Source organism: Antedon bifida, chromosome 5 (assembly GCF_963402885.1).
Source record: "Antedon bifida chromosome 5, ecAntBifi1.1, whole genome shotgun sequence".
In the NCBI taxonomy this organism is placed as follows: domain Eukaryota; kingdom Metazoa; phylum Echinodermata; class Crinoidea; order Comatulida; family Antedonidae; genus Antedon; species Antedon bifida.
Window position 1 is genome coordinate 24,146,452 of NC_136230.1, and position 26,006 is coordinate 24,172,457.

General features: G+C 32.2%; 2 protein-coding genes across 2 annotated transcripts in view; both read left to right on the forward strand.

Annotated features, from left to right (window-relative positions):
* Positions 1 to 21,931, forward strand: part of LOC144842969 (extracellular matrix protein 3-like) — a 77,686-nt gene extending 55,755 nt beyond the window's left edge. The window contains exons 7-23 of the mRNA XM_078699603.1: positions 4,700 to 4,849; positions 8,330 to 8,539; positions 9,178 to 9,375; positions 9,992 to 10,156; positions 10,690 to 10,872; positions 14,139 to 14,272; positions 14,649 to 14,804; positions 15,440 to 15,616; positions 15,736 to 15,991; positions 16,167 to 16,501; positions 16,968 to 17,166; positions 17,464 to 17,568; positions 17,678 to 17,805; positions 17,994 to 18,255; positions 18,613 to 18,800; positions 19,139 to 19,285; positions 19,605 to 21,931. Of these exons, the coding sequence (XP_078555729.1) occupies positions 4,700 to 4,849; positions 8,330 to 8,539; positions 9,178 to 9,375; positions 9,992 to 10,156; positions 10,690 to 10,872; positions 14,139 to 14,272; positions 14,649 to 14,804; positions 15,440 to 15,616; positions 15,736 to 15,991; positions 16,167 to 16,501; positions 16,968 to 17,166; positions 17,464 to 17,568; positions 17,678 to 17,805; positions 17,994 to 18,255; positions 18,613 to 18,800; positions 19,139 to 19,285; positions 19,605 to 20,105 (3,494 nt within the window). The 3' untranslated portion in view covers positions 20,106 to 21,931. The remainder of the gene's footprint in view (positions 1 to 4,699; positions 4,850 to 8,329; positions 8,540 to 9,177; positions 9,376 to 9,991; positions 10,157 to 10,689; positions 10,873 to 14,138; positions 14,273 to 14,648; positions 14,805 to 15,439; positions 15,617 to 15,735; positions 15,992 to 16,166; positions 16,502 to 16,967; positions 17,167 to 17,463; positions 17,569 to 17,677; positions 17,806 to 17,993; positions 18,256 to 18,612; positions 18,801 to 19,138; positions 19,286 to 19,604) is intronic.
* A 661-nt stretch (positions 21,932 to 22,592) lies between these two features.
* LOC144842970 (17-beta-hydroxysteroid dehydrogenase 13-like) lies at positions 22,593 to 24,713 on the forward strand. The gene is made up of 4 exons (XM_078699604.1): positions 22,593 to 23,155; positions 23,290 to 23,534; positions 23,695 to 23,811; positions 24,155 to 24,713. The coding sequence occupies exons 1-4, from the start codon at positions 22,706 to 22,708 to the stop codon at positions 24,234 to 24,236; spliced, it is 894 nt and encodes a 297-aa protein (XP_078555730.1). The 5' UTR covers positions 22,593 to 22,705; the 3' UTR covers positions 24,237 to 24,713.
* The last annotated feature ends 1,293 nt before the right edge of the window (positions 24,714 to 26,006 follow it).

The window sequence follows — 26,006 nt, forward strand, 5'->3', positions numbered from 1 at the left end:
AAATCTATAATAGTTCACATAATCTTCCAGTCGCGTGTATAAAATCCATTGTATATGTTTCCACCTCAAAAGAACTTAAAAGTACTTCCCTCTTACATAACAATATGTGGGGCAATTATATAATAAAATTGGGTTATGCTTCCGATTGGAGAAAAGTTTCATGTGGAGAAAACATCATAAATAATTATACGACTACAATATGTCTGAGAAAGGTGAATTGATTGAGGATGATTCGGTATTGATTGAGGAAATACAAGGTCAAAAGCCCACTTTATAGTGTAATATAAAGAAAAACAAAACAATAATTGGTTTTTTTTGTAAATTATTTTCTTCCCACATATTCTGGTCGTTATTTGTTAAAACATAATTTAGAATGAAAATTCATCAATTCATTTTTATTTCATTCAGTCATTCAAAATTTGACATTCACTCCACTTTAAAAACAGTGTGCGGACAACCATGAAATGCAAATGAAAGTTTGTCTAGCATATATGCAAAAATATGATGCATGTTATCAATGAAATTGTATACATCATCATATCAAATTAAATTAAATCTTGCTTTTCATTGGAGTCAAGTTAAGGCTACATCCTGAAATAATATAAGTAATGAGATTTGTGTAGATTACCATACAAAAAAGGTCAAAGGACAGAAATGATGTAATATTCTATGTTTTGATGAACAGAGAAAAATAAACAATACATTTAATGTCAAATTACCAGGCCCTTCATTAACTTATGATATAATAATATCACTGTAGGAAAGTTACACCTAACAAATATATACAAATACTATTTTGTGTCTATCTTACCTGAATAAACTGACAATGACCCCAGTTTAGTAATAGTTTCAAAGAGAACAGTAACAAAACACCCTGTGAATTAATAGTATCATCCACAAACATCCCCTCACAATGTTTCCGTACTTCTTTCTGCATAACTAAAAAGTTGACATATTTTATTTAACAGAAAAAGATATATCTTTATCAAATAAGATAATGGAAATATCAACATGTTTTTTAATTCATGGTTGCATTATTTTTTAATTAAACAGTTTAAAATGTTTTTAATTGTTTGATATACACAATAATACACAATACTGCCCTGTAAATTTCCATCACATTGCACAGATAAAAACACATTATATAAATAAAATGTTAAACGTTTGACCCACATTTTAGGACCACACAGAGGGGAAAAAAGGGTACAATGAAAATTGCCAATTTACCTTGCCCTGTCTGTAACCCATTTCCCAGTCTTTTCAATTTACTAGAAAACAATCATTCTGTTAGTACTGTTAATTGGGGTGTGTTGGTTGAAACTAATAAATCTGCTTGATTCATTATCCTAAGGTTGGGGTTCAAATCCTGGTGAAGTCATTAGTGCTGTTTAATAAATAAAACATACTTTTCCTCTATGCTAAAGATATGTTTACAGAATTTGGATTTGAATTACTTAAAGCACTTATAAATTGCCGTAGTAGAATTTTTATTAATTTCAGTGGTTTGGAAATTTGTCCATATGTTACTGAACATATTTGACATGCATTTCAGAACATTATATACATAACAGATTCATATATTCATTGCACTTTTATAAGATAACTGTCTCAAAGTCAACTATAATTCCAACCTAACGATCTCTTCGCGTCACGTTCTGACACCAAATGGTGTTCATTTTTCTATCCACAAAAACCTTATTTTTTTTGTAAGGTGTATATTATTATGAAAATGAAAAGAAATAGTTCTTTTTCAACAACCTAAAAAACTTAACCTCACTTTTATCACAGTATCAAAAATTGAGTCAATTCATGATCTAGGGAGCGAACTATTGCACCTATATGATCCCCATGACCCTTCATAACTCATCTTATGGCCAACTGCCCATCCTAAATACATCATAAAAATCAACAAGGTAAGCATTTTGTTATAAGTAATATATTGAATATGACAATGCAAATTCAGCAATGGGAGGAGGTTTCCTATCATTTTGCACTGACATATTCTTAAATACAATGTCATGTATATTAAAAAAAAGATTGAAATATGCTAAGTGTAGGTTGTGTGAAGGGGGTTATATGACCAGTCATATCCTTCCTCCATTCCTCATCATGGATGTGTGCATATCCGATAATGTTCAAGTGATCTGCCAAGTTTTAATCCACACGGAACAAGATATGATGCCATTAATAATCATAATGTTATATCATACTTTTCCACCTTTACATTCACTTTTCCCAATTTTCTTCCTTTTGGAAGGATGTCTGAGAAAAATATGTAAAATACATTCATCAAGAAAATATGATTTTTAGGTGATTTTGACCACCAGGTTTAATCTTTTTTTGTTGTTACAAAAGTCAGTTTTTAGAAGAATAAAAGTGTACTCATTGATTGACTTGCTAGTTTGTTTGATATTGCTCCAGGCATTATTTTTATCACCTTAATATAAAACCTGGTTTGGGGTTATTAGTATAGTAAATAGTTTCTAATACATAGAGATTGAATTTAATTGATACAGTATATGACTGTTAAAGATAATAGAAGCGTGTCTATTGGGCCCTTTCTCAAGTGTTTTATTTATCCTAAAATATCAAGGTTTTTCACAGGTATATGAAAGGCGCAATCAGTAAAATATTTAAAAGTTGAACCCAATTCTAAGCAGTGAAAGCCAATAAAGAACTTTAAACTATTGAAAATGCAATAGCCCTAGGTAGGGGCAATGATATCCCAATTCTAGGTGTTAAGTCAAGGATTTTGGTGTAAAGTCAGCCACCCTTTATTTGTACCCATGATATTCAATCCCTTTCAGCCGACCTTAAATTAGGATTATTATATTTTATAAGCACTATACTGTAATACCATAAAGGCTCAAACCGAAACCAAAGGACACATTGTCACCCCTCCAGAGTGTGAAAAGATTGGCCTGTCCTGTCCAACATGATTTGGTAGTCACACAAGAGTCATTACCTTAGGTTGCATATTGGACCATCTTGTCCCCTTGCACCTGTGATTTTGACTCTCCAAAATTATTTAGTTTCCTGTTGCACAAATTACATCAGTTTTGCTGTTGGCTTTCATTTTTAAAAATCAATTTCATGTAACTTTATTTAAGTAAATTGATCATTTCATTACCATGCCATGGAGTTATGTCTATACTATGAACACAAAAACAAAATAGAAGTTATTACATATCTGTCAAACAGTAATCATATGTATTTCTACACAATGTAAGCCTATAATAAACATTTTTAAAAATGTAGATTGAATATTTTTAAATATCATATCATTAATCAGTCTTCCTATCAATCAAATTATTCATGAGTTATAAATTAATTAAAATTTAAAGAAAACTACAAAATAAACAGTTTTTAAATAAAAGAGAAATTGAATGATTGACATTTAGATTTTTAGCACTTCCTTATTTGAAATATTTATGATTGCCGTCAATCAAATTATTTGAGCTTTGATCATAAATTTATTATATTTTGAAGTTTCCTACAATTAAAAAGTTTATTTTTCTTGGAAATGTGCCAATTAAACAAAGTGTTCATTGTAATACTTTTGGAAAACTATATATAACATAAAATAAAATAAGGCTTTTCCCGGCTTCTTCTCCAAGAGTAATTTTCCCCAATTTTTCAAATCCTTGATCTACAACCACAATGCTCTCAACTAGCATAAGTGATACCTACAGGAAATAATAATACTCAGACGTAATCCTGTCTTTAATATTGATTTTGAAGCACCTTATATGAACCTATTTCACTACAATTACATCTATAGGACTGTGGTTATAATAACGACATCCTGTTCATTGGAACCAATCCAACATTCAAGTTATTTTTAGTAATTTCATCAAAATATAATAGGTCTATTATTTTCTCAATTTTTGTTAAAACTGTAAATGTTTTATTGGAATTATTTTAATCTTCATCAACCTGTTATTTTGTTCAATTTTAATCAAAATATTTGAATTAGAGCGAGTCAAATGGTTGAGCGGTTAAGGCAGGGGCACCGTTTACCCAACCCAACAATATCGGCAGGGTGGTAGAAGGATAAGGTCCAGTCAGTGTACACAGTTTGTCCGTGTGTACTTTAAAGAACCCAGTTCATTATTCAAGACGAGTAGGGGTTATTGTCATTATCATCATCGTCATCACCATTGTCAATTAAGAAACATTATAGTAGAGTACTTTATACATACATACGTCGGAAATAAACATTCCACATCTAAACATCTGGTTCATCAGAGAACATTGTTGCTATGGTACCCAACAACATAGAAAAAACACATGTTGCTTAAAATGTTTTTAAAAAAAATATGTCAGGGTTAATATAGTAGTACATATTTTATATTGTTATATTTATGATTTCATGTTTCTAAATTAACTATATTAACTACATACAAATACACCCAATAGACCTCACCTATATTAGCATAGCAAACTACTACATAATATGTGTCAACAAGGGGCTGCACTGTGCCTCTTTGGGTGTACTAAATGTTTTTATGCTTAATATGAAATGCTCTATCAAAGACCCATTTTAAATTGTAATGGAAGTCGCTGCATAATTATTACCAAAGCCGAGTCAATAATAAGCCCACCCTGCGGGATGTGGTGTTGAGTTTGTAGTGAATGTGTATATTATATTATTATTATCATAAATTAAATTTGTTTACAATTTGTTTTTTATTTGCAGAACCATCATTCTACTTTGGTCAACAAGAGTACATGATTGATGAAAGTGGTGGATACGTTGAGGTCGACGTGTGGCGTACAGGTACTGACCTGACCAAAATGGCTAGTGTCACTGTACGCTCGCACAAATCAGATCCTGTTTCAGCTGTCGGTAAGTTCTTGGACTTATTTTTCTCTTCTTAATATACAACCTAGATACAATTTTGCTCTCAAAGACTTGTTCAAAGATTTTGAGCAGAGAAATATAAATTATATAAATATAAATTATTAATATAATTTTCATAAAGGTTATACATACTGTATACATTTGATTTAACAACATCTGAAAATAGTTGAGATAAAACATTTATTCCAAATTCCTCAACAAATTGTCATTGTTTATTTAAATAAAATTAATATTATAACAAAGAATACTAGTATTTATTTGTTACTTTTCTTCCTTATCTTGAACCAGAGGATTAAAGGTAAACGGTTTTTATTTAATTTGATGTTAAAAAATGTGTTTTAGAAATTGTTTTTTTCTCTCAAAAAATGGTGTCAGTTTTCTTTTCTTTTTTAATTTTGCATGGTCTGTTTATAAAGCATGTTTTTTTTATGTTGATCATTGTTAAGTGTTGCTGGCAGTGTTAGTTGGTAATTGTTTTCCATTTTGCTTACCCTGATAAATCAACAATGGCCTGTGCTCTTCCAAACCATGATACAAAATAATAAAAGTTCCCTCAACATCCCTCCTATAATAATGGACTAGTCCATAAACCTTTTTTCCAACAAAATTTATGAGGTTTTTTTTTCTTCAACTCAATTTTTTCACAAGAACCATTCTTAGTGGCTAGGGACCACAATAGGATAGTTTATACTATACTAGCTATAAAAAGACATGCATGAAAATGGGATTGTCACACAAAAGCCAAAAACTGTTTATCCCTTCAGTTTGAAATTGGATACATACCATACCAGTAAAATTTGAAATAATAGTGTTATTGATAATTTTAATGATTTGTTGTTTGAAGATTTGTTGACAATAATCACTTGTAAAATGATATTGAACAATAACTGTCTAGATACATTAGATGAGATGAACACAAAATGTCTGTTTATCTGTCTACCAAATGTCATGAACTTCCTTAGTTTTAGACGCCAAATTGTTTTGCTCAGTCAGTCTTAATAATAAATAAATGAGATGCATTCTGTTAACTTATAGACATTTTGGAAGTTCAATGTTTTAATGACATAATTTTTACATATATGGCAGAAAATGAATTCTAATTATTTAAGTGCTTTTTTGAAAAGCAAAAAGTTTATGAAAATTGCTTTTGTTGACAGCCTGTTGAGATCATAATAAACATGGAAATTTAATGTTGCTTAGAAATTGAATTGATAAATTTGTTTTCGATAATCTATTTAATATTGTAAAATCAAATAGCAGACTGCTTTTTCATTGAGCCAATGTCCAAATTATGTGTATTTTTGAAGGCTTAGCAGTTCTTATGGCTATCAACCTTATTACCTTATTTTACTTACATCTTAAAAACTGTGCTGAATGGGAATAACCTACCATGTCAGTATATGATTGTTAAGCCTTAAAATGACAAAAAAAAAAGGTATAGCGATGAATGCACGCAATTCTGTCGTCGATTAAAGAACCAATGCCCTTAAAAACTTTACCCTAGAAAAATAAACGGCTAAAACCTTTTTCCCAGCAACATAAAACCTGTTTTTCATTAGCGAATACATTTGTATGAATTGCACATTTCTAAGTTCTTATTGATTGAATTTCAAATGTCACAAAAAATAGGTGAAAATATCAATATGCATGCGTAATTGTATGCAACCCTTCTGATAAACAAACTTGCCTTGGAAAACATGCTAAGTGGTCTTTTAATGTTATAATGAATACATGATATAACTTTCACTCATCAGCATTTATCCATGTTTAAAGGAAGTTTAATGGAAATGCTAAACAAATTATCATCATTATAATTATTTTAGTGATTCACTTTCCCCCTGTCAGTTTTGATAAATCCAAAACGCTTCTCATTTATTACCAACTAGCAGCTGGACACACCCTGGTTATCCTCAGAGAGTTCTCATAATGTTGTACTATGTACTTTAAGTCTTGTCACGTAAATTCAAATATATAATTTATTTATATTCCTATGAATAAGTGACCATTGATTGAAAGAAGTAGGCCTTATGACAAAAATACTTTTTTGGATGCAAATAATCTGAGGGCCCACTTCCTTTCTTTGTAAACCAGTTTCCAATTAGAGTATCTGAAATAAAGTTACAGTAGACTTCTGGACTTATAGTAGCCTTAGATGTCCTCTGAATAGGGATGTCCAAAAAAGGGGTTCTTTAATCTTCTTTTTATCATAATCAACCACTCTACAGTTTGATTATAAACTTGGTATATCATTAATGTATGAATAATTTAATAAATAAAATAAGTAAATCTTAACATTAAAAATCTTTCATAAATTAAATTAATTGTCAAATATACTTCATCACATCTAACATATTTTATCAAATGTTTTTATTGGAATAAATTAAATATTTATTTACAGTATATTTTTTTTTTGGTTAAACATATATATGTAATTTCTTACCATAAATTTAAGTTGACTAATAATTAATTATCCAAACAATTTTCAAACATGGAAATAAGATTTAATTAAAGTATCCACATTGGAAGATTTGGGAAATTAAAGATAAATTAATTTCTATCCCTTTCAAAGATCAGTAATTAATTTCTGTCCAATGTATTTAAAAAAATAATTAGGTATAAATTAATTACCTCTAGGATTTTTTTCTAGGATATGTAGCATTACTCTATATATTAAAGTGAAAGTTTTTATTTTTTTCATAACATTTGCAAGCCTATCATATGCTGTTAAACATTTTTTGATGATATCAGCAATTTTTTATTTCCTATATCTGCATAATATTAGCATATAATTAAAAGTGATATACCAACACAGATGTGCAAACTCGTATTCATACATTCTTGTTGTGTTTTACCGGCCGTATGACGTACTGTATGTTAGTTGAACAATCTGCTAGTAACATCAAACTGCAGAATGCGAATTGGATTAGAAGTTAGACTTCCGATTCACTAATGTGTTTCTCATAGTAAATCAGTCGATACGTGTAGGGGGAAGGCCATGAAAAAATCAGATGTTAAGTGAAATAAACCTGCTATAAAGGCGGATGTGTTATATTAGCTATGAAGGATATGTCTGTGAAAAATTTATGAGTATATGGTATAGATGAATCAAAGAATTGCATGAATAAAATTTCAGGGGCAAGGGTTTTGTAAATAATGATATATATCAATACATATATCAAACACAATGTGATATTTTGACAAAATAACATAGTTTATTAGAATCTCTATGAATACTTTAAAATTTAGGAAATGTTCAGTCGAATTACCTTTTTTAGTTGCCATGTCTAACCATAATCTGAAAACCACTATAATAATTAAAATTTCCATATTCATTCATTCATTGCTTTACTTTATTTGTTTTAATTGAATTTGACTTTTTAGGTTTAGATACGTTTCTAAAACTCTTTTGCTCTAATATTTAACGGAACTTAATCATAATTTAAATTATATATTCTTTTTTCCCAGCCGGAGAAGATTACAATGGCATCAGCACCAACCTAGACTTTGCACCAGGCGTCACCAAGCAAACCGTGAAAATCAACGTGCTCGACGATATTGGCCAGCCAGTACTTGAAGGTCTTGAGACCTTTAGACTTGTTCTACGTATGCCAATGAACGCAGTTCTTGGAGGACCAAACCATGTTAATATTATCATCAACGATACAGTTTCAGATCGTAAGTTTTAAATGATTCGTTGTTGTAGCCAGAAGGAAAAATTAAAAGCAAAGACAAACGTAAATCATTTTGTCAAAATATATTAAAGTAACAACATATTCGGAAATGAGAATTTCAAACGAGTTAAGCTCCTTGTCTGCCTTCGGCTACAGGAACATGACTTGAATAATGAAATCATTCATGCAAATCATGACTCAAAGTGTATGTATGTAAGAGCGTAGATGCTGATGATAGATAAAATGAAAGTTTTCATGAACTGTAACAATTATAATAATTTACAAGATATCAAGGTTTTAATACTGTAGTTGCTGCAGTAACACTTAACCTGACATGATTTATTGATACTATTGACAATATATCTAAACTCTACTGAGGATGTCTGTAGTCACACTACTGACAATTGTCTTCATTAACACTATTGGCGTCACAATTGTCTAAAGTTGTATAAAGTAACACTCTAATGACAATGTACAGTGTATTATTAGTGACAATATCTAGTGACATTTCTGATAATTATTAACAATTATGATAATTAGTAACAATCTATGACAATTTACAATGAGAGACAAAGTTACTTGTTAATAGCAATACTTGTTAACGCACTAAAATTCCACAATCCTGATGCTTTCCTTCAACAGTTCCAAAGGTTTCATTCAGAGCCGGTTCCTACACTGTCAATGAAAATGACGGTTCCGCAACTGCTATGGTCGTCAGGACTGGAGACATCACTCAACCAAGCTCTGTACGTTGCTACTCACGACAAGGGTCAGCACAGGTCATGATGGACTACGATGAGAGACCAAACACAGATGTATCGGTCATTAATTTCGAAGCCGGTAAGATGCATTGTTTTGTTTCTAAACCTGGATACATTGAATTAACCGACAGAGGAAAGGTTGAATCCCAAGAGATTTCAATTTTGTTTTCTTTTATGGGTTTATCTTTACTTTCTTTTGTTGTGTGATTGACATTTTCTTCTAGGCTATTCCTTAAGGAATTCACCATCGTGATCTTGCATTTTCTTTTCTTTCTTTCACATTTAATTTAGGTTTATTTCCTAGAGTTATTCACACTTATTATGACCATACTTGTACATAATCTATAAATCGGCATCAACAATTAAATTATGTGTCTTCAAGAGATAGCGTATACATATTCTTGTATAAAGAAAGTTAACTGATATATGAAAATATACTTTGATTTATACGTTGATAACACCTTTATCTTATTTAAGTATGCACCAAATAGTGTAGCAATTGACAGGGCATTATTGAAAAATAGTGCCCATGATAATACAAATTATATTTCACTAATGCCTGAATAATGGAGTGGAATCAATCAAGTAGTACTGTATTATGGCCCACTCTACAAATGTACTATTGGATTCAAAGTAATAGCACTAACTAAGTTTTCGAAAAAGGACCAACAAATAATTGTTATTATGTTATTTAGGCGAATCTGAGAAGCCATGCACAATTCTACTGATGAACGATAACTTATATGAAGAGAAAGAGAAATTCCGTCTGGTGTTGGACCATGCCCGTACCAATAATAACCTGCCAGGCCTTGTTGGTGACCAGAGCGAGACCCTTATCTACATCACTGATGATGGAGACAGTAAGTAATAATATATGTCAAGGTCACAAATAAATAAAATAAAACAGTCTCATAAGAATTTGATGTTGAGGTAATAAAAGTTATATACTCTTTAACATGTACAGAGTATGCCGTTTACATCATTATACATTAATAATATTCATGCTAACTTTAATGTGCCACAGTGCATAACAAGCCCCCTTATTACTTTCACTAAATTAGAGGTTTGTGATTCAATTTGTCTGACTTTGTATGATTGTTAATGATGTCCCATTTAACATTATAACATAAGAGTCAAGAGTTACAAAATGTCATTATTTGTGCATTAAATCATTTGTGCCAAATCACTGTTTTCCTCTTGCCCATTGCATAAGCGTATTCAAAGGGGGAGGAGGAAGCCTCCCTTCTAAATTTGGAAAGAAAGAAAATACAGAACATATAAATTTAAAACTTAATTTTACAATCATGGGCCCTATTTCAAATTCCCAAGTGAACTTGCCTCTGCATTAATTGTGTGTTACAGTTTTTAAAATTACAATTTTGTTTTAATTCAGAGCCCGTTATCAAATTCAAGGAGACCAGATACAGTGCCGATGAGCCAACAGATGAAGATGAAGAAGTGTCTGTTAAGATTACCGTAGTCCGACTCGGCGACACCTCAAAGACATCAGTCGTAAGAGTGTACACTAAAGATGGCTCGGCTAAGAGTGGTTACGATTATGATGCTTTCTCAAAAAGTAAGTCTGCATTACAGAAAAAAAGAGGGACCTATAAAGACTTTCATTGTTACAATACTTTGCATTTCACAGTCTCATTTACATTTATTGGTCGACAATTCCACCAAATCCTTTCTCTATCTGCTACTGATATATCAAGTTATATGTATCAGCATGTAATTTCACTCATGAGAGGTGTGAAATAGGAATAGTTCTAGCTTCAATTCTGGATTTTCACTCAAAAATTATGAAGGATTTCTTCATTAAACCAGTATATTGTAGTATTACCAGTGATTTTCCAAAGAAAACTTGATCTTTTACACTGCACACACTGGCTACCTAAATCCTGTCTTCAGGCGGTTGGATAAAAAAACAATTTGTAATCCCTCAATTTATATTTAGTGCTGGATTTTTGTTAAATGATTTAGTTTGATTGATGTATTCAATTTAGTTCCTGTAGATTTGATACATTTTTATTCAGATAAATAATCCTGTCTGACCTTGATGTAGAAAGCAACTTTGTTGTTCTTAGTTTTATTATGCTGTACCCCTTTAAACCCATTTATTTATGTTTACATTTGGGGTTTCTTTATACTGTTTATTTTAGTATTCCTAAATTATTGAACAAATGAGTCTCAGGAGATTGAACATGTCTGTCTCATAGTTCAATTGAGTTCAGTTCACATTGATCATGATCATCTCATAATTTATTACATGAAACCTGTCCCAGTCTGCTTGAGCATGTCCATTACACACTTCCGAAACAGGTGACGCAACAGTATAGGGAATGCAACCTACCGTAAAATTCATGTTGCACATGCATGTGAGGTAGGCCTACTTTGTAGGTCTACTGGTGGATTTTCACAAACTGTTAACAGGCAGATTTGGTGTACTATACCTGACAGAGGTAACATAGTTCTGATCAAAATATGTTTCGAAAGCTTGCTATTCCATATTTTAGTTGACATGGATGAATGAATTCATAAATAAATATTCAATCAATCATCTTTCTGGTACTGCATTATGCATATCTGCTCATTTACATAAATAGATCACCATGTGTATGCCATAACTCCCATTCACACACAAACTTATTAACTTTTAAAGAAAAATATGAACAGTATAATGTTAACCAAATTTATAGATTTTTGAATGAATTTTTGTATATAATAATTATAATATATCTATTTTTAGATTAAAATGTTGACCTACAAACTTCAAAAGATTATATTTATATTAAGCTGACTATTAACTATTTGATTACATCAATAAATTTAAAATCACAATGTAAACAAAGCATAAAGTGAAGAAACACATTTAAACAATAAACTAAAATTTAACAGAAAACCACTGAATGTAAATCTTTACGCTGCAAACACCTTAAAGCGATATTTATTTTGAATAAATAAATTGCTGTATTCAGTTTCCAACCCCAATTTAATTTGGAATGCCATGCAAAGTTCAGATGTTATCTAATCAAATTGCAGTAAGGAATAGTTCACACCTAAATAATGAAGGTTTAAGCTTTAACGTAGACACAACACGAGTGAGTTAACCAATCACAAGCTACAGTTTGGATGATCCAACATGTCATGATTGGTCAAATTACTTGTGGAGAACTTCTGTCCTTGCGTTGCATCCAAATGGAAAGGAAGTCAAAAAACAAAATAAAGATTATTAAAGATTGGTTTGTTTTTGTTAAAGCCGATATCATGTTATAACTACAAAATGGAAAAAAAAATTAAATAAAGTGACAAGAAATAAGTTTTAATATTGTTCTCTTTAAAAAAATGTATTACCCTAGGTACTGTAAATTATACCTCCATGCTTAAACAAAATATACAAAGCAAAATTCCTTTTACTTTATTTTCAAATGGAATGGAACTAATTTATCGCAACTGCATAATGGACGCCAAGCAAATCGTCTTTCATTTCCTGTCTGATTATGATAACAGCCTTTTCCTTTCTCAATATGCTGGCTGTTTATTACCGGGGAAACGTCTCAAACTACATAATTCAAAGTTAAGCTAAATGATAATAATAATGATGTCACAACTTGGGAGGATGTTTTCAATTGAATTTAATAATAAATTAATACTTATAATATCTTTATGGGTATTTTTAAACTTTAATCAATTTCGTTTAAATTCCATTTGAAGTTAGATATAATTTTCAATTGATTTCGTACTAAAATCGAACTAACTTAATTATTGTGGAATGACTAAGCCGAGACGGTTAGGAACAGATAAGATTATAAACAAGTTTTATATCCACTGTTAATTCTAAATACTATTTCAAATCTCCCCATCAATTAACTTGGCTTAGCAATCAGAATTTAAGAATCAGGGTTGCAAAAAGTATTGGCAAGAAATAATATTTAGCTACCAACTCAACAAAGTTGTGTACTTTCAATTAACATGCAAAAAAAACACATTTATTTTGTTATTGGAAGATCAAAACAGCAAGCCGCAAATGTTAATGAATAAGATCAAATAATTAGAATTTATATATGCAAGATTACAAATTGTACGCGGCTTCCTTTTTGAAAGAACGCTTCCTCCGTAATTAAATCAACGAGAAAGGTTGCTCTTCCGAAGGTCTGCGGTAGATGTACAAGATTGCGAGTTAAACTCATGGATCTCGTTAACCACTAACAAGAATTTCCACAAAAGGTTGTCGCCCCCCGAGCCGATAAACGCAGATTACAAATTCATAATCAAGTTCAGTAGGTTAGCGATTCCTATCACACCTGCGTATGTGTGTAACTTCCGAATTGTTCGTCTGTTTCTCTTCAAAAATAGGCAACTCCTGGGATGTTTATATATCAGCAAAACATGTTTTTACGCAAAAAAACAATAAAAGTTGACCTTTTGTTTCTGTGATATGGAATGTTAGATACATAGTTAAATATCCCCAGTGATGTCACTTATGATAATGATAAAATACAAAAGGGAGTCGACATTTTTGTTATTTTCAAAAGTTATGTATAAAGGATGTTAGAATCGAAAGTTTCACACGAATATAAGGGAACTTTTTGTTTTGAATACGTCGAAAGAAAGGAAATAAACATTCCAGAAATAAAATCATACAATAATCATATACTGTAAAACCCATAGTGTCCCCTTAATAGGATTCCCCCTAACTTGGGATTGGCTGTAGTGTATTGCCTTGTACAGTGTATTCTTACTAGGAGTGTCCCCTGTGTATGAGTGTCTCAAAGGAGGGTTTCTACTGTAATTGTATATATAAACATTTTTAATACTTACTGTGTTGTTTCTTTCTTTCAGGACTTGTTTTTGGCTTTAATGTTTCCGAAATACCTGTGGATGTGGATATCCTTTACGATTCAGACCGTAATGAGATGCGTGAAGCCTTCACTGTTCACCTTACCGCAGATCAAAATAACATTGCTGAACTTGGAGTAAGTATACCTAATAGCATATTATACAAAGCAACATAACTGCATTACTTTAACAATTTTATTATTATTATTATATATATTATGATTATGCGTCACCAACTAATGTGGTACAAATACCAGGGCCGTAGCCACCACAGTTGGTAAAGTTTTAACCTTACTACTTTTTCACAGAGGCCTTTGATAACCCATTGTCTTGAACAGAGATTGTTCCCTTTTCTTGTGAAAACCGCACCACTTTATTTACTTGTAAATACATCACTGAATATTCTTCGTTAAGAATCACTATTAATCTGATTTTTATGTAAGAAAGTCAAAAATAGAAATGGATAAATGAAAAATGTTTTAAATATGTTTGTACTTTGTTCTCTTCTTTTAGGATAGCAAGGCTATTGTTTACATTGATCAGACTGGAGGTAATGTTGCCGGTATCACCTTCCCAGCACCACCTGTTGTCGTTTCACTACTCAATTATGATGACGCCACCAACGGAATCGTAGAACCTGTACCTGGATATCCAGTCGTCTGTGTTACAGTAAGTTTTATTTTTTGATCTGGTGACTTTAAAATGACTTACAGTTATGAATAAATTAAGTATGATTGACTGCATGCATTCTTTTGAAACATTGACGTGCTGTGACAGTCGTGTTCTACAAAAGTTACTTTCAATTTGTTAATTGGTGAAATATTGAGGGCATGACTGCTGTCGCTTAGCTAAATTCCAAATTTGAAAGGAAGGGACTTTTTTTTCCAGATATGTACAAATAGATTCATTACTTATTTTAAGTTGTTGTTCTAGAAATATCTGACAATCCATCAATCAGAATAAAATGTATAATATTTTTATTAATTAGTTAATCTGATTAAATAAACATCACTAGTAACCATATAGTGCCACTAATGTTAAAAATACAAAAGGCAAAAAATGATCTCCAAATTAAAAGAATATTGTCTAATTGGTCCCAAAGCGCTTAAAAATATAGATGGGAGAAAAACAGATTGAAATTACAAAGGAATAAAAAGATTAAAGAACCCCTGCCTTTGTGACACGCTTACGGCCAAAGTCTCTTCAGGGGACACCCCTATAAGGGGTAGCATTCCTGAGTCCCTAAGGAATTTTTACTGTAAATTTTAACACCTAAATTTTCATTGTTGTTCTTTCTTCCGTAGCCTTGCAACCCAAAACATCCAGACTTTGCTGTCACTGGTAGTATCTGTACCACCGAGGGTGTCAATGATACCATGACTCAGTTCAGATGGATGGTAGCTGCACCAAGTGCTGCCAACGGAGCCACTAGCCCACTCAGGGAAGTCAGCAGCAACACATTCTTCACAAGCACCAACCAGGTTAGTTTTTAGTTTTGTTTTTTTGACATTTCTAGGCAATTCCGTAATATTATGTTTAGTCCATTTGTTTGCTATACCTTAAAATACAATATGCTAATATTAATTTTATCTATTCACAGCTTACACTCGACAGCATCTACTTTGCCCCAGGATCAAGAGTTCAGTGCTCTGCCCGTGCTGTAAGCAACCTTGGTGACCCAGGCCGCGAATACATGAGTGATCCAGTAACTATAAGCAAGTCAGAAGGACTCTGTATGCCAAGAACCCCTGGAGCTGTTGGTGCAGATCCTTTCACTGCCAAGCTTAGATACACAGGACCTGCAGATCCCGATCATCCTAATATGATTAAACTTACAGTTACTATGCCTCACACAGGTACAGTACTTTATGATATAATACAGGTGTCATATTAACAATGTTAATAATTAATAATAATTTTCTCACCTATCTCTATATCTGTGACAGTAATATCCAACATGTGCAGTGTTTGAACTTTGACATAAAGTTAAAAATACTGATTATTTAATTTTTTTTAAACGTTTCTAAATAGATGGTATGCTTCCGGTTATCTCCACCCGCCAACTGTCCAACTTTGAATTGACACTCAGCGAGGACGGTCTCCGTGTCGGAACTCATCAATGCTCTAACTTGCTTGATTTTGATGAGGTCCGAACCAACTACGGTTTTATCACCAAGGACACCAAGAACTCTAACGTGGTTGGTGAAACCAAGGACTACCAGTTCAGCAGTGACATGAGAACAGACCGTACATTGAGGTTTTACCGCAACCTGGATATGGACTCTTGCCTTTGGGAATTCACAAACTACTACACCATGTCAGAGCTTTTGGAACGATGCGGTGGACAGATTGGAACCGATGGACAAGTAAGTTTCCGACAGACAGACTTTCCTCAGGGGAATTGTTCATGCATTCATGGCTCGCTAATAACTAATTTACCATAGTTTCCTAGCAGTAATGCTCCACTTCATGCATGAAGTCAATTACATGGAAATTGACAGTGACACCACAAAGACTTGATACATACAGAAATTCATATTAAAACAAATAACAAGCTATTTTTCTTATTTCATAAAGAAACTCCAATCACAATGTTTCTTCTTTCTTTCTAAAAAATAGATAAACCAATATAACAGAACAACTATATGAAAAACTAGACAATTATTAGAATCAAGATTAAACTTTTAATGGAAAAGCAAGCAAAGTCAAAATTGTGTAAAATACTTACTAAAACACAGACAAATAAAATGTTTTTTATAAATTTTGTTAAGCTACGGAACTAAAAAAATTGTGTTAAAAACTAAATTCACTGACTAATTGTCTTTCTTTCAGGTGCTTGATCTTGTTCAATCATACGTCTCTTTGGATGTACCTCTGTACGTATCTTACATCTTCCACTCACCAGTAGGAATCGGAGGATGGCAACATTTTGATCTGCAATCTAACCTCCGTCTCACCTTCGTATACGATACTTCCATTCTTTGGGAGAATGGTATTGGAACCAGTCGGTCAGATTTATCCTCATTGCAAGGTAATTGACCAGTAATTAAAATGAGTAGAGGGCATTAAGGAGCCACTTGTCAGGCACTGTTCTCAATGGTACAATAACTGGTTGAATTAAGCAGTGTGGTACATCTTGTGAATTATCTATACCTATCTAAAGTTAGCCAAATTACCCCTTAGGCCTATGCTAATAAAGTGAGTTAAAAGCCTAAGCTGGAACTGTGCTCTTTATTTATTAAGTTCAACTCTCCTTGGAGTGAGACATTTTTTTTTCTAAATAAAAGTAGTTTTTAATTTCTCTAACCATGTATTTATTTTCTTCCAGGATACCTGTACCCAACCAGCATGAGAATTGAAAAGAATGGACGTCTGGTAGTGGACTTCAGAACAGAAGCACGATTCCGCGGACAGTTTGTGCTTGCACATCCAAGTACGTATCCATACACTAAAATATCTTGTGCATATTTTATTAGAAACAAATTTAGAACCTAACCAATTCTTAATGGTGTGCTAATGACATTTAATATCTTTGTTTTTAGATACAGATATCGAATCAAACGTCTTCTCAGCTGATCATCCAGGAGTGACCTATGACCTTGATCTAATTAGATCTGAGCCAACCTTTGCTGAACCTGAACAATTGTGGCAGTTTACATCAAGTGTTGCAGTAAGTAGGGGTTTTTTTTGTATAAAAAAGTATATTTTTCTAGAATTGGTAATACTTCAGAAAAATCTGTTTTTTAAGCCAAGAAAATGTGTGTTGCAGCCTATTGTGTCGTGTTCAAGAAGTGGTACTTACTTATTCATTTTTAAGATTTGAGTGTATTTACCTAAAGTATGTATTTTTATCTGCAGCTTTCCGACTACAGTGGTGCATATACTGTGCGTCTCGTTCCTTGCTCAACACCTGTTGGTGCAACATACTCCGAGCCAATCGTCTGCAATCCAAATGACCCAATTGAGTTCCAGATCCCGATCCGATTCCAGCAAGTCAGCGACCCTGTACCAGCAGAGTTCAGCCTCAATTCCGAGTTTGTTTTGATGAACAAAGAATCACTGTGGTTATCAGATGGATCAATGGGCTTCGGCGAGGGTAGCGACACTGCATTTGCTCCTGGTGAGTATTTACAGAAATTGGGCTAAGGATGCCACAAAAAATATACTTAGGCCAAATAAACAAATTCTCCATTAATCAATTTATGAGCTGCTTAATTTTTGTTTACTCTCTACAATTGTATTTTTATTTATTTTTATATTTAAATTAATCAATAGCCAATTATAGAAAAACTCCCTCTCTTGTAAATATGTAAATCCTGGATGCTAAACTAACATTTTTTTTTATTTGGTATCTTATTTATCTGTTGAAAAACCTTAATCTGAGAGGTAAATTGGATAAAACAGTGATGGGAAACAGAGAAAATGTTTATTGATAAATTTAGAAATAGTAAAACAAATTATTATTTAATTTGATCAGGTGACACCATCTTCGGTCGTATCCATGTTGATCCTGTCCAAAACCTTGGGGATGGATTCTTCCTAAACATTGAGAAAGTGTTCCTCTGCAGTGGACTCGATGGTTACATTCCAAAGTACAACCCAACCAATGATGAATACGGCTGTGTTGCTGATACACCAAACCTGCTCTACAGCTACAAGATCCTGGTAAGAAATCTCAGAAAGGCTTAAAAACCATTTGAAAATTGTATTACTTGCTTTGTTTGTAACTTATTGCATGATAATGTTGAAATTTTTGATTTCCAGGAAAATTGATGTGTCACAAAAGCTTATTAAAATCTTGAGTTATCTGATTCATGCCCTCTCTTGATCTCAGGCTTTTGCCAAGTATTTCTTACAGTTTCTGAGCACTTAAAAATTATTTTACATTACTTTTCAAATTCAATAGGCCTACACAACTTCAGGGGATTTTATTTTAGTTTTCCACCTCGTCCATGCAACCAAATATTATCCTATTAACTTTATTCAAATTTCCAATTTTCCAGGATCGTGCAGCTCCAACTACAGTTGTTTCCGACATGGGTGGAATCACCTTTAATGCTAGCCTGGCTATTGATGATAGAAACGCCGCTGCCCTTGCTCAGATGCCAAATGCTGATGGGTTCAGTATGGGTACTAGAGCACTTTTTGAGGTAATTTGATACATTTTACGTAATCATTAAGTAAAAACTGTATATTGTTTTTGTATGATCAGCTATTTTTAATCAATTCATTGAATACATTTTAGTGGGGAGTTACCATTTAATTATGCCCAATTTCAGGCGAAATTGGTCCTATTCCTTCACATTCCTGTATGTCAGTCCTTTGCTTTTCAAATAAAAACGTGTAAACTTTCCAACCAATACTGCTGTAGGTTGAAGATAGTAAAATCTTCTATAATGTAAATGAGGAGATCCAACCACAAACAACCCCCAAGAACATTACCTAACTTATGGTTTTTCATTTTCTCAGGCCTCTGCTGGTAGACAGAATTTCTTGCATGCCATTTACACTATTCGTTCATCAGAAAACGCTGGACGTGGTATAGGCAAGAGAAGTATTGAGTACCATAGCATCGGTAATGCAAACCAAAACTCCCTACGAAAACGACGAAAAGTTGAAGCTGCAGATGTTCAAGAACTATCGAAAATGGGCTCCGACGGGCTGGGTACAAACATCCACAGGATTGCTATGTCACAAAAAGGCAGCAGTAGAATTCTAACATACGACAACAACGATATTGGCTCAAACTACGAGAAAGGGGCCAATAACATCGTCCCAACTAATTCAATAATGCCCGTAATAATTGGCGTAGTTGGAGTTGCTATTATTCTATGTCTCGTTCTAATTATAGTTTTGGTTTTACGTAGGAAAAAGGCTTCACCTGTTGCTGCACCAACGACCGTGTACCAAAACGGTAGTGCTAAGGTAGTTGCGTCATCTGGTAATGATGACGATAACACCGAAGTATAAAAACTTAAATAATGACGTCCAAATGGCAAGTCCATGCAAATTTGAACTGATTTATTTTATTACCGTATTATTAAATTAAAATGTTGGTGTAAGAAGCTACAATATAGGGTAAACTTATTGTAATTATTATATTTTTATTAACAATTTTTAGACAAAGAGGAATTTTCACTACATTAGAAAAACCGTATTTGATAAAACATAAATTCTATCACCTAGTTTTGTATCTGTATATTGTCTCTTATATTAAATTGTTGGATTTTATTTTCTAGAATACAGTAGGCTAGGTAGGTTTTTATACTTGCAACGTATATAGTGCATATGCTGTATCATGGTGCCTGGATGTTGCTAATCTTTTTTTGTTGTGTTTGTTATTTTAAGCAATATTAAAAATACACTATTTTTTGCTTGTAAATTTATGCTTTTTGTTAGTGTAAGGAATATGTATACATTATATATTCCTTTTTTATAGAAAGAGGCTCTGTTTGCTGCATGTACAGTGACATCAATTCTTGTGTTACGCTGTAAATAAAACAACATCTTATTAATTTTATAAACAGCAAATTAAAACTGATATCTTGTTGAATATTAGTACTTTATTTTATTAAATTAACTACCAATAACAATATAATATATATAATTATATATATATAATATGTAGATTTATTAAAGTTTTTGGTTAGTTAAGTCTTAACTGAGCTGATTTTGTTTTTTATTTCATATCTTGGTTGACGAAAAAAATGAAACTAAGTTTATTTTTTTGCCTCTTATTTATGCTTTAAGCTGAAATGCACAAGTCTTGCAGAATAATGTATTATTTTATTGATATTTTTTTAGAAAAAAAAACCATTACGTATTGTTGTAGAACAGTAATTTGCATAATGCAATTGTTAATTTTACTAATTATTTGTTGGTATTATATATTAGTGTTATTTAATAAGTATAGCAGGGGTAATTCAGCTGAGCACTAACACTATTTAACCTATAGTCGTCTTGCTATGTGGCTAGACTATTAGGCCTAAGATATCAATTTTACAATATTTCTATATTCACTTTGTATTTAAGCACCCATTCGACACAACATACCTCCAAATTTTGACCAGTGGTCCATGTGGACTAAGGCAGATCAACTATACACAACTTAGCCAAATGTTGTGTTTAAATGTGGTGAACTTTCTTAGTACAATAATAGAATATTTATAATGTTAATAATTTCATACTTTTATGCCATCATATATTTGTTAAAATTAACTGAAAATCCACCTTCAGTAGTCTTTCAATAAACTATTATCATACCCATATAATTTTTATAACATTTCATTGTAAATTATTCATTTATTGATATGCAGAAAATGCATATTAATGTTTTATATTGTTTTAGTTCAGCTATATGTTATTTATGCACCAGGAACTGAATTGTTTTAGTATATTGTATAGATATGTTTTTTTACACACAGGACCAATGCTAAATTACACTTATATTTTTCAAAACAAAGAAAAAGAAACTATTTTCATGCATTATTTAAGTTGACCGATTAATTTGGGAGTTCATTTTTAACAGTTTACAGTATAATAATTGAAAGAAGTTTTATTTTTTAAATTTATTTTTACTGAATTTGTAGATGTAGCTCAACTTGGTCAGGTCTAGCAAACTAATGCACATTTCATTGTTTTCATTTTACCATTTTAATGAATATTTTAAACATTTTATACCATTTGAAAAACAACAAGCTTTTTAAAAGTGTTTTAAAGTAATCTTTTTGGTAATATTCATTGTATATGTGTACACATGTCGGAAATAATTCAAATAAAAAATTTTGGAATTGGGATTTATTGTGTTGTGTGTTTATTTTATTTATAACAGACTTGATACTTCTATATTGATCATAATAAAGGAAAAATGTCATCGTTATTCTTTCAAAATCAGTATCTTTAAGTATCTCTTTTTTTATCAAACAAATGACACACCAATCGGAAAATAGCAACGTTTACGGATCTCATTTTATATGCTCTGTAGGCCTACATACAAGATGTATGATAATTCCATGTTCCTAGCATATGAATATATATATATGAAAATCAAACAGAATATTTTACTTACTCTTTCAGAAAGTCATTCAGAGCAAGTTAACCTATTTATTATCTCCTGCTTGGGTGATATTGAAATTTACAAGGACACGTTTTGTCTAATAAGATATAATAAGATTTATAAAGCACACTTATATTAAAATGTGTCCTTCATGCTGACTTTCAAGGTCATTTAACCTAGATATTTCCAAAATATAAGGATTCCAGATTTGCTCACACAGATAGTACATTGCTACATCTATTATATTTTATGCAACAATAACATGTACTTAAAAAAGTTAAATTTATTTAATGATTCTTAATCAATGTTTTAAACGCGCTGATTGGATGAAGTACATACCAGAAAGCGCAGGACGAAGGTCAATGTTACGTTTGTTGATGTTCCACCCTCTGATATGTATAAAAGGGTACGGCGGCGGTGTCCAGGGTATTCAATTATAAACACACATTAGGCCTAGATGTAGGTGTTGGGCATGGTATAAAGAATAGTAATAAAAAACGTATAATTGTACATCATGTTCATTGTATTAGAAGTACTGCTGTTAACACTCAAAATTATTGCAGCATTAGCAGTAGATTTTTATCATTTATTCGTACCGTATCCGAAGAAAGATGTAAGCGGTAAGGTTGTGCTCATCACCGGCGCTGGACACGGTTTAGGCAGGTCGTTTGCCCTTCATTTTGCCAGGCTAGGTTCTACATTGGTACTATGGGACGTCAACACGGAAGGCAACGAAGAGACAGCCGAACAAGTGAGAGAGTTGGGGACTGAAGCATATACATTCACGGTGGATGTTCGGAAGAAAGACGTGGTTTACGAAACTGCAAAATCTGTCCAGGATAAAGTCGGCACTGTTGATATCCTTTTCAACAATGCAGGGGTGATTTCGGGTGAAGAAATTTGCAACCTGACTGATTCTCAGATTGTTAGGACGTTTGAAGTGAATGCCATTTCGCATTTTTGGGTAAGTCGTAAGGTAGTTCAGAAACATAGTAACTATAAGGACGGGAAATCACTGGTTTACAATAATGCGATTTTATGATTATTTATGATTTCAACCATCGATTATTATTTATATTGATTAATTGATTTTTTCAGATTCTGAAGGCATTCCTCCCCGATATGATTAAACGCAACGATGGCCACATTGTCACAATTGCTTCACAAGCTGGAAAGTTTGGTACTCCACGAATGAGTGATTACTGTGCATCTAAGTATGCGGCAGTCGGCCTTGGAGAAAGTCTGCATTCAGAGCTCCGAGTACTTGGAAGGACAGGAGTTAAAACAACACTTGTTTGCCCTTTTTTCATCGATACAGGGATGTTCACAAACTTATCTTTTAAGTTAGTAAATAATCTATTCACTTTTTTATGTCGTAGTTATGGTCCTTGCCTAGCATTCTCATAATGCTGGGTTCAAATCATTTCAGATTCTTCTTTTATAGAGCATACTTGTTTGTGTTTTGTTCTGTGTAATAGAAAGTTTTTTCTTTTTTTTTTACAGGACTGACTCAATATTAAAACAAGATGATGCTGTATCAACAATTGTTGATGGTGTGCTGAGAAACAAGCGGGAAATTGTTATTCCAAGCAAGCATAACGTCAGGATAATGTTCAAAGCGTAGGTTTTAGTATACATTAAAAAATTCTCAAGGGTTGGTGTGGAAACAGCTCGCCCTTGGCCAGGGTGTCCTAGAGGAGCTGTTCTACTGTTGTCACTTTATATTTTTAATAAAATACATAACCTGCTATTAAGTGTATATTTTGGCGATTGAAAAAGTATATGGGGTGTTGATTTAAAATATATTTTTTGAGAATTGTTTCAATTGATATTCAAAGAAAAATAAGTCTGTTGCATACTGTTTAACCAGGGAGACATCTCTACTGAACTTCCTAAAATAATAAAACTTCTTAATGATACTGTATTTTATATTGTATAATTTTGTGTTTATTTTTTTTTTCAGATTTGCTCCATTTTCAGTGTATGATCTCATAGAAGACTTTACTGCCATAAATGTTGGGTCACAGTCAGGAAAATATGACTAAAGATGATGATCTCGCAAGATCTGAAATATAATTAACATATAGTTAACATTCCAAATAAAAATCAAATGCAGTGTAAAGGATTATAAATTTATACATATAAATAAATGTATTTGTCAGTGTTAATTAAATTCATGAATGCCAACCATGCATAAAACGTTCAATACAGTAGAACCCCTCATTCTCTATTAAGGGAACACTTTCCCATGAAAAAAAGAGCCAATCGGTATTCAGGGGACACCACTATTAAGGGGATACTTTGATGGTCCCAAAAGTGTCCCCTTAATAGAGGTTCTGCTGTAATATTTGTTATATGCAGTTTATAATTTATCAAAGTATCGATTTACTATAATACTATAGCAGATTTAATATATACTGTAATAATAAAATACATGATATACTGTATATAATATAAATGTGATCACATCTCTGTGTGTTTCAATTGCTAGATTTGAATAAAAGAAATGTCTTTCTTGTTAAGCTGTTGTGTGTACATTCATTATTCAGTTAATTGTGTACAGAATTATCAAATTTTGTTTATCAAATTTTTGGTCAAAAGCCATATTTTTGATGGGGACTCTCAGATAAATAAAAAACTAACAAAAACAATTACAAAGTGCCACATACGGTACGTATAGCTGAATAAAAGCTGTTACGAAACCTATTTGTACGAGAGATGATAGACCGGTAGACGTCTAAGTCTACCGCTACATAACACCTCAAATACATTATGCATGGGATGAATAGAATCTTGCAAATAGAATGTGTTTTGAATCTTGATTTCCAAAAACGGATTCAATAGAACTTTGCTCAATTCCAATGGTACGTGATGCATGCTGTAGATCTGACTTATCTTTATTTGTGGCCCTGGTGAACCACAAAACAAACTAAAAAGGTGAGTACACTTTCAATGACCGACTTGTAACATAACGTGTGACATAATTATAGGGTTAAACTCTGAAAGATTTCAGTCTATGCTAAAAGGTAAAAGTTTTAAAACTGATTCAATTGAGTGAAACCTGCACTTATCATGTTTGAAATTCCATGTGTTTCGGGTCTGGAATTAGAAAAAGAATTACAACTGATATGATATATATTTTCGCATATTGTTTTATTTGCGGTATTTATATAAGAAAAATGTACACATTAGGTAGGAAAACACACCACACAGTGACAGTACAACTAAACGTACTGAAAATCCTAGTTTCTATTTTTTTTTCCGCACGCGTACCGGAAATGCGTAGGACCTATCGGATGGGCGTGTCGCGTTAACGTGGAAATGCGTGTAGTAAATATTGCGCGCGAGGAAAGTCACATCAAGGTCAGCCAACGCGCTCATGTTTACAGTGTATTTGTCTCGTCGAGAAGATTTCTTTTCAGGAACTTTTATTTTAAAGAAAATTAATAGCCGACTATAAAAAATTAATTTATGATAAATATGCCGACAAATTTTTTCCCCGATTGCAAACAAGTTTTATCAATAGCGCCACCAAGAGATATAGTATATTTCGTTGACCTGGTTTAAATTATTGGTACAATTATTATAAATACTTTGTAATAATGGAAGAATAAGTGTAGATTTTGTTTTTCTACCCATACCACTCAAAATTTTGCAAAATCTTACATCTAAGAAAATAAAAAGTGAAAGAGTTCACATGAAAAAGACGTATATTTAAATAGCGAAAGCTCTTTTATACCGCCGAGTTTCATTTTATTTTTATATCGCGAAATCACAGAAAGATTTGTCGTCTGCTCTGATTCTTTAAATCTCTA

Excerpts from the sequence above, each read along its gene's own strand:
- LOC144842970 (XM_078699604.1), top strand. The coding sequence starts at position 22,706 with ATGTTCATTGTATTAGAAGTACTGCTGTTAACACTCAAAATTATTGCA. Across the intron at positions 23,535-23,694 it reads TTCACAAACTTATCTTTTAA|GACTGACTCAATATTAAAAC; the intron begins GTTAGTAAATAA and ends TTTTTTTTACAG. Across the intron at positions 23,812-24,154 it reads GTCAGGATAATGTTCAAAGC|ATTTGCTCCATTTTCAGTGT; the intron begins GTAGGTTTTAGT and ends TTTTTTTTTCAG.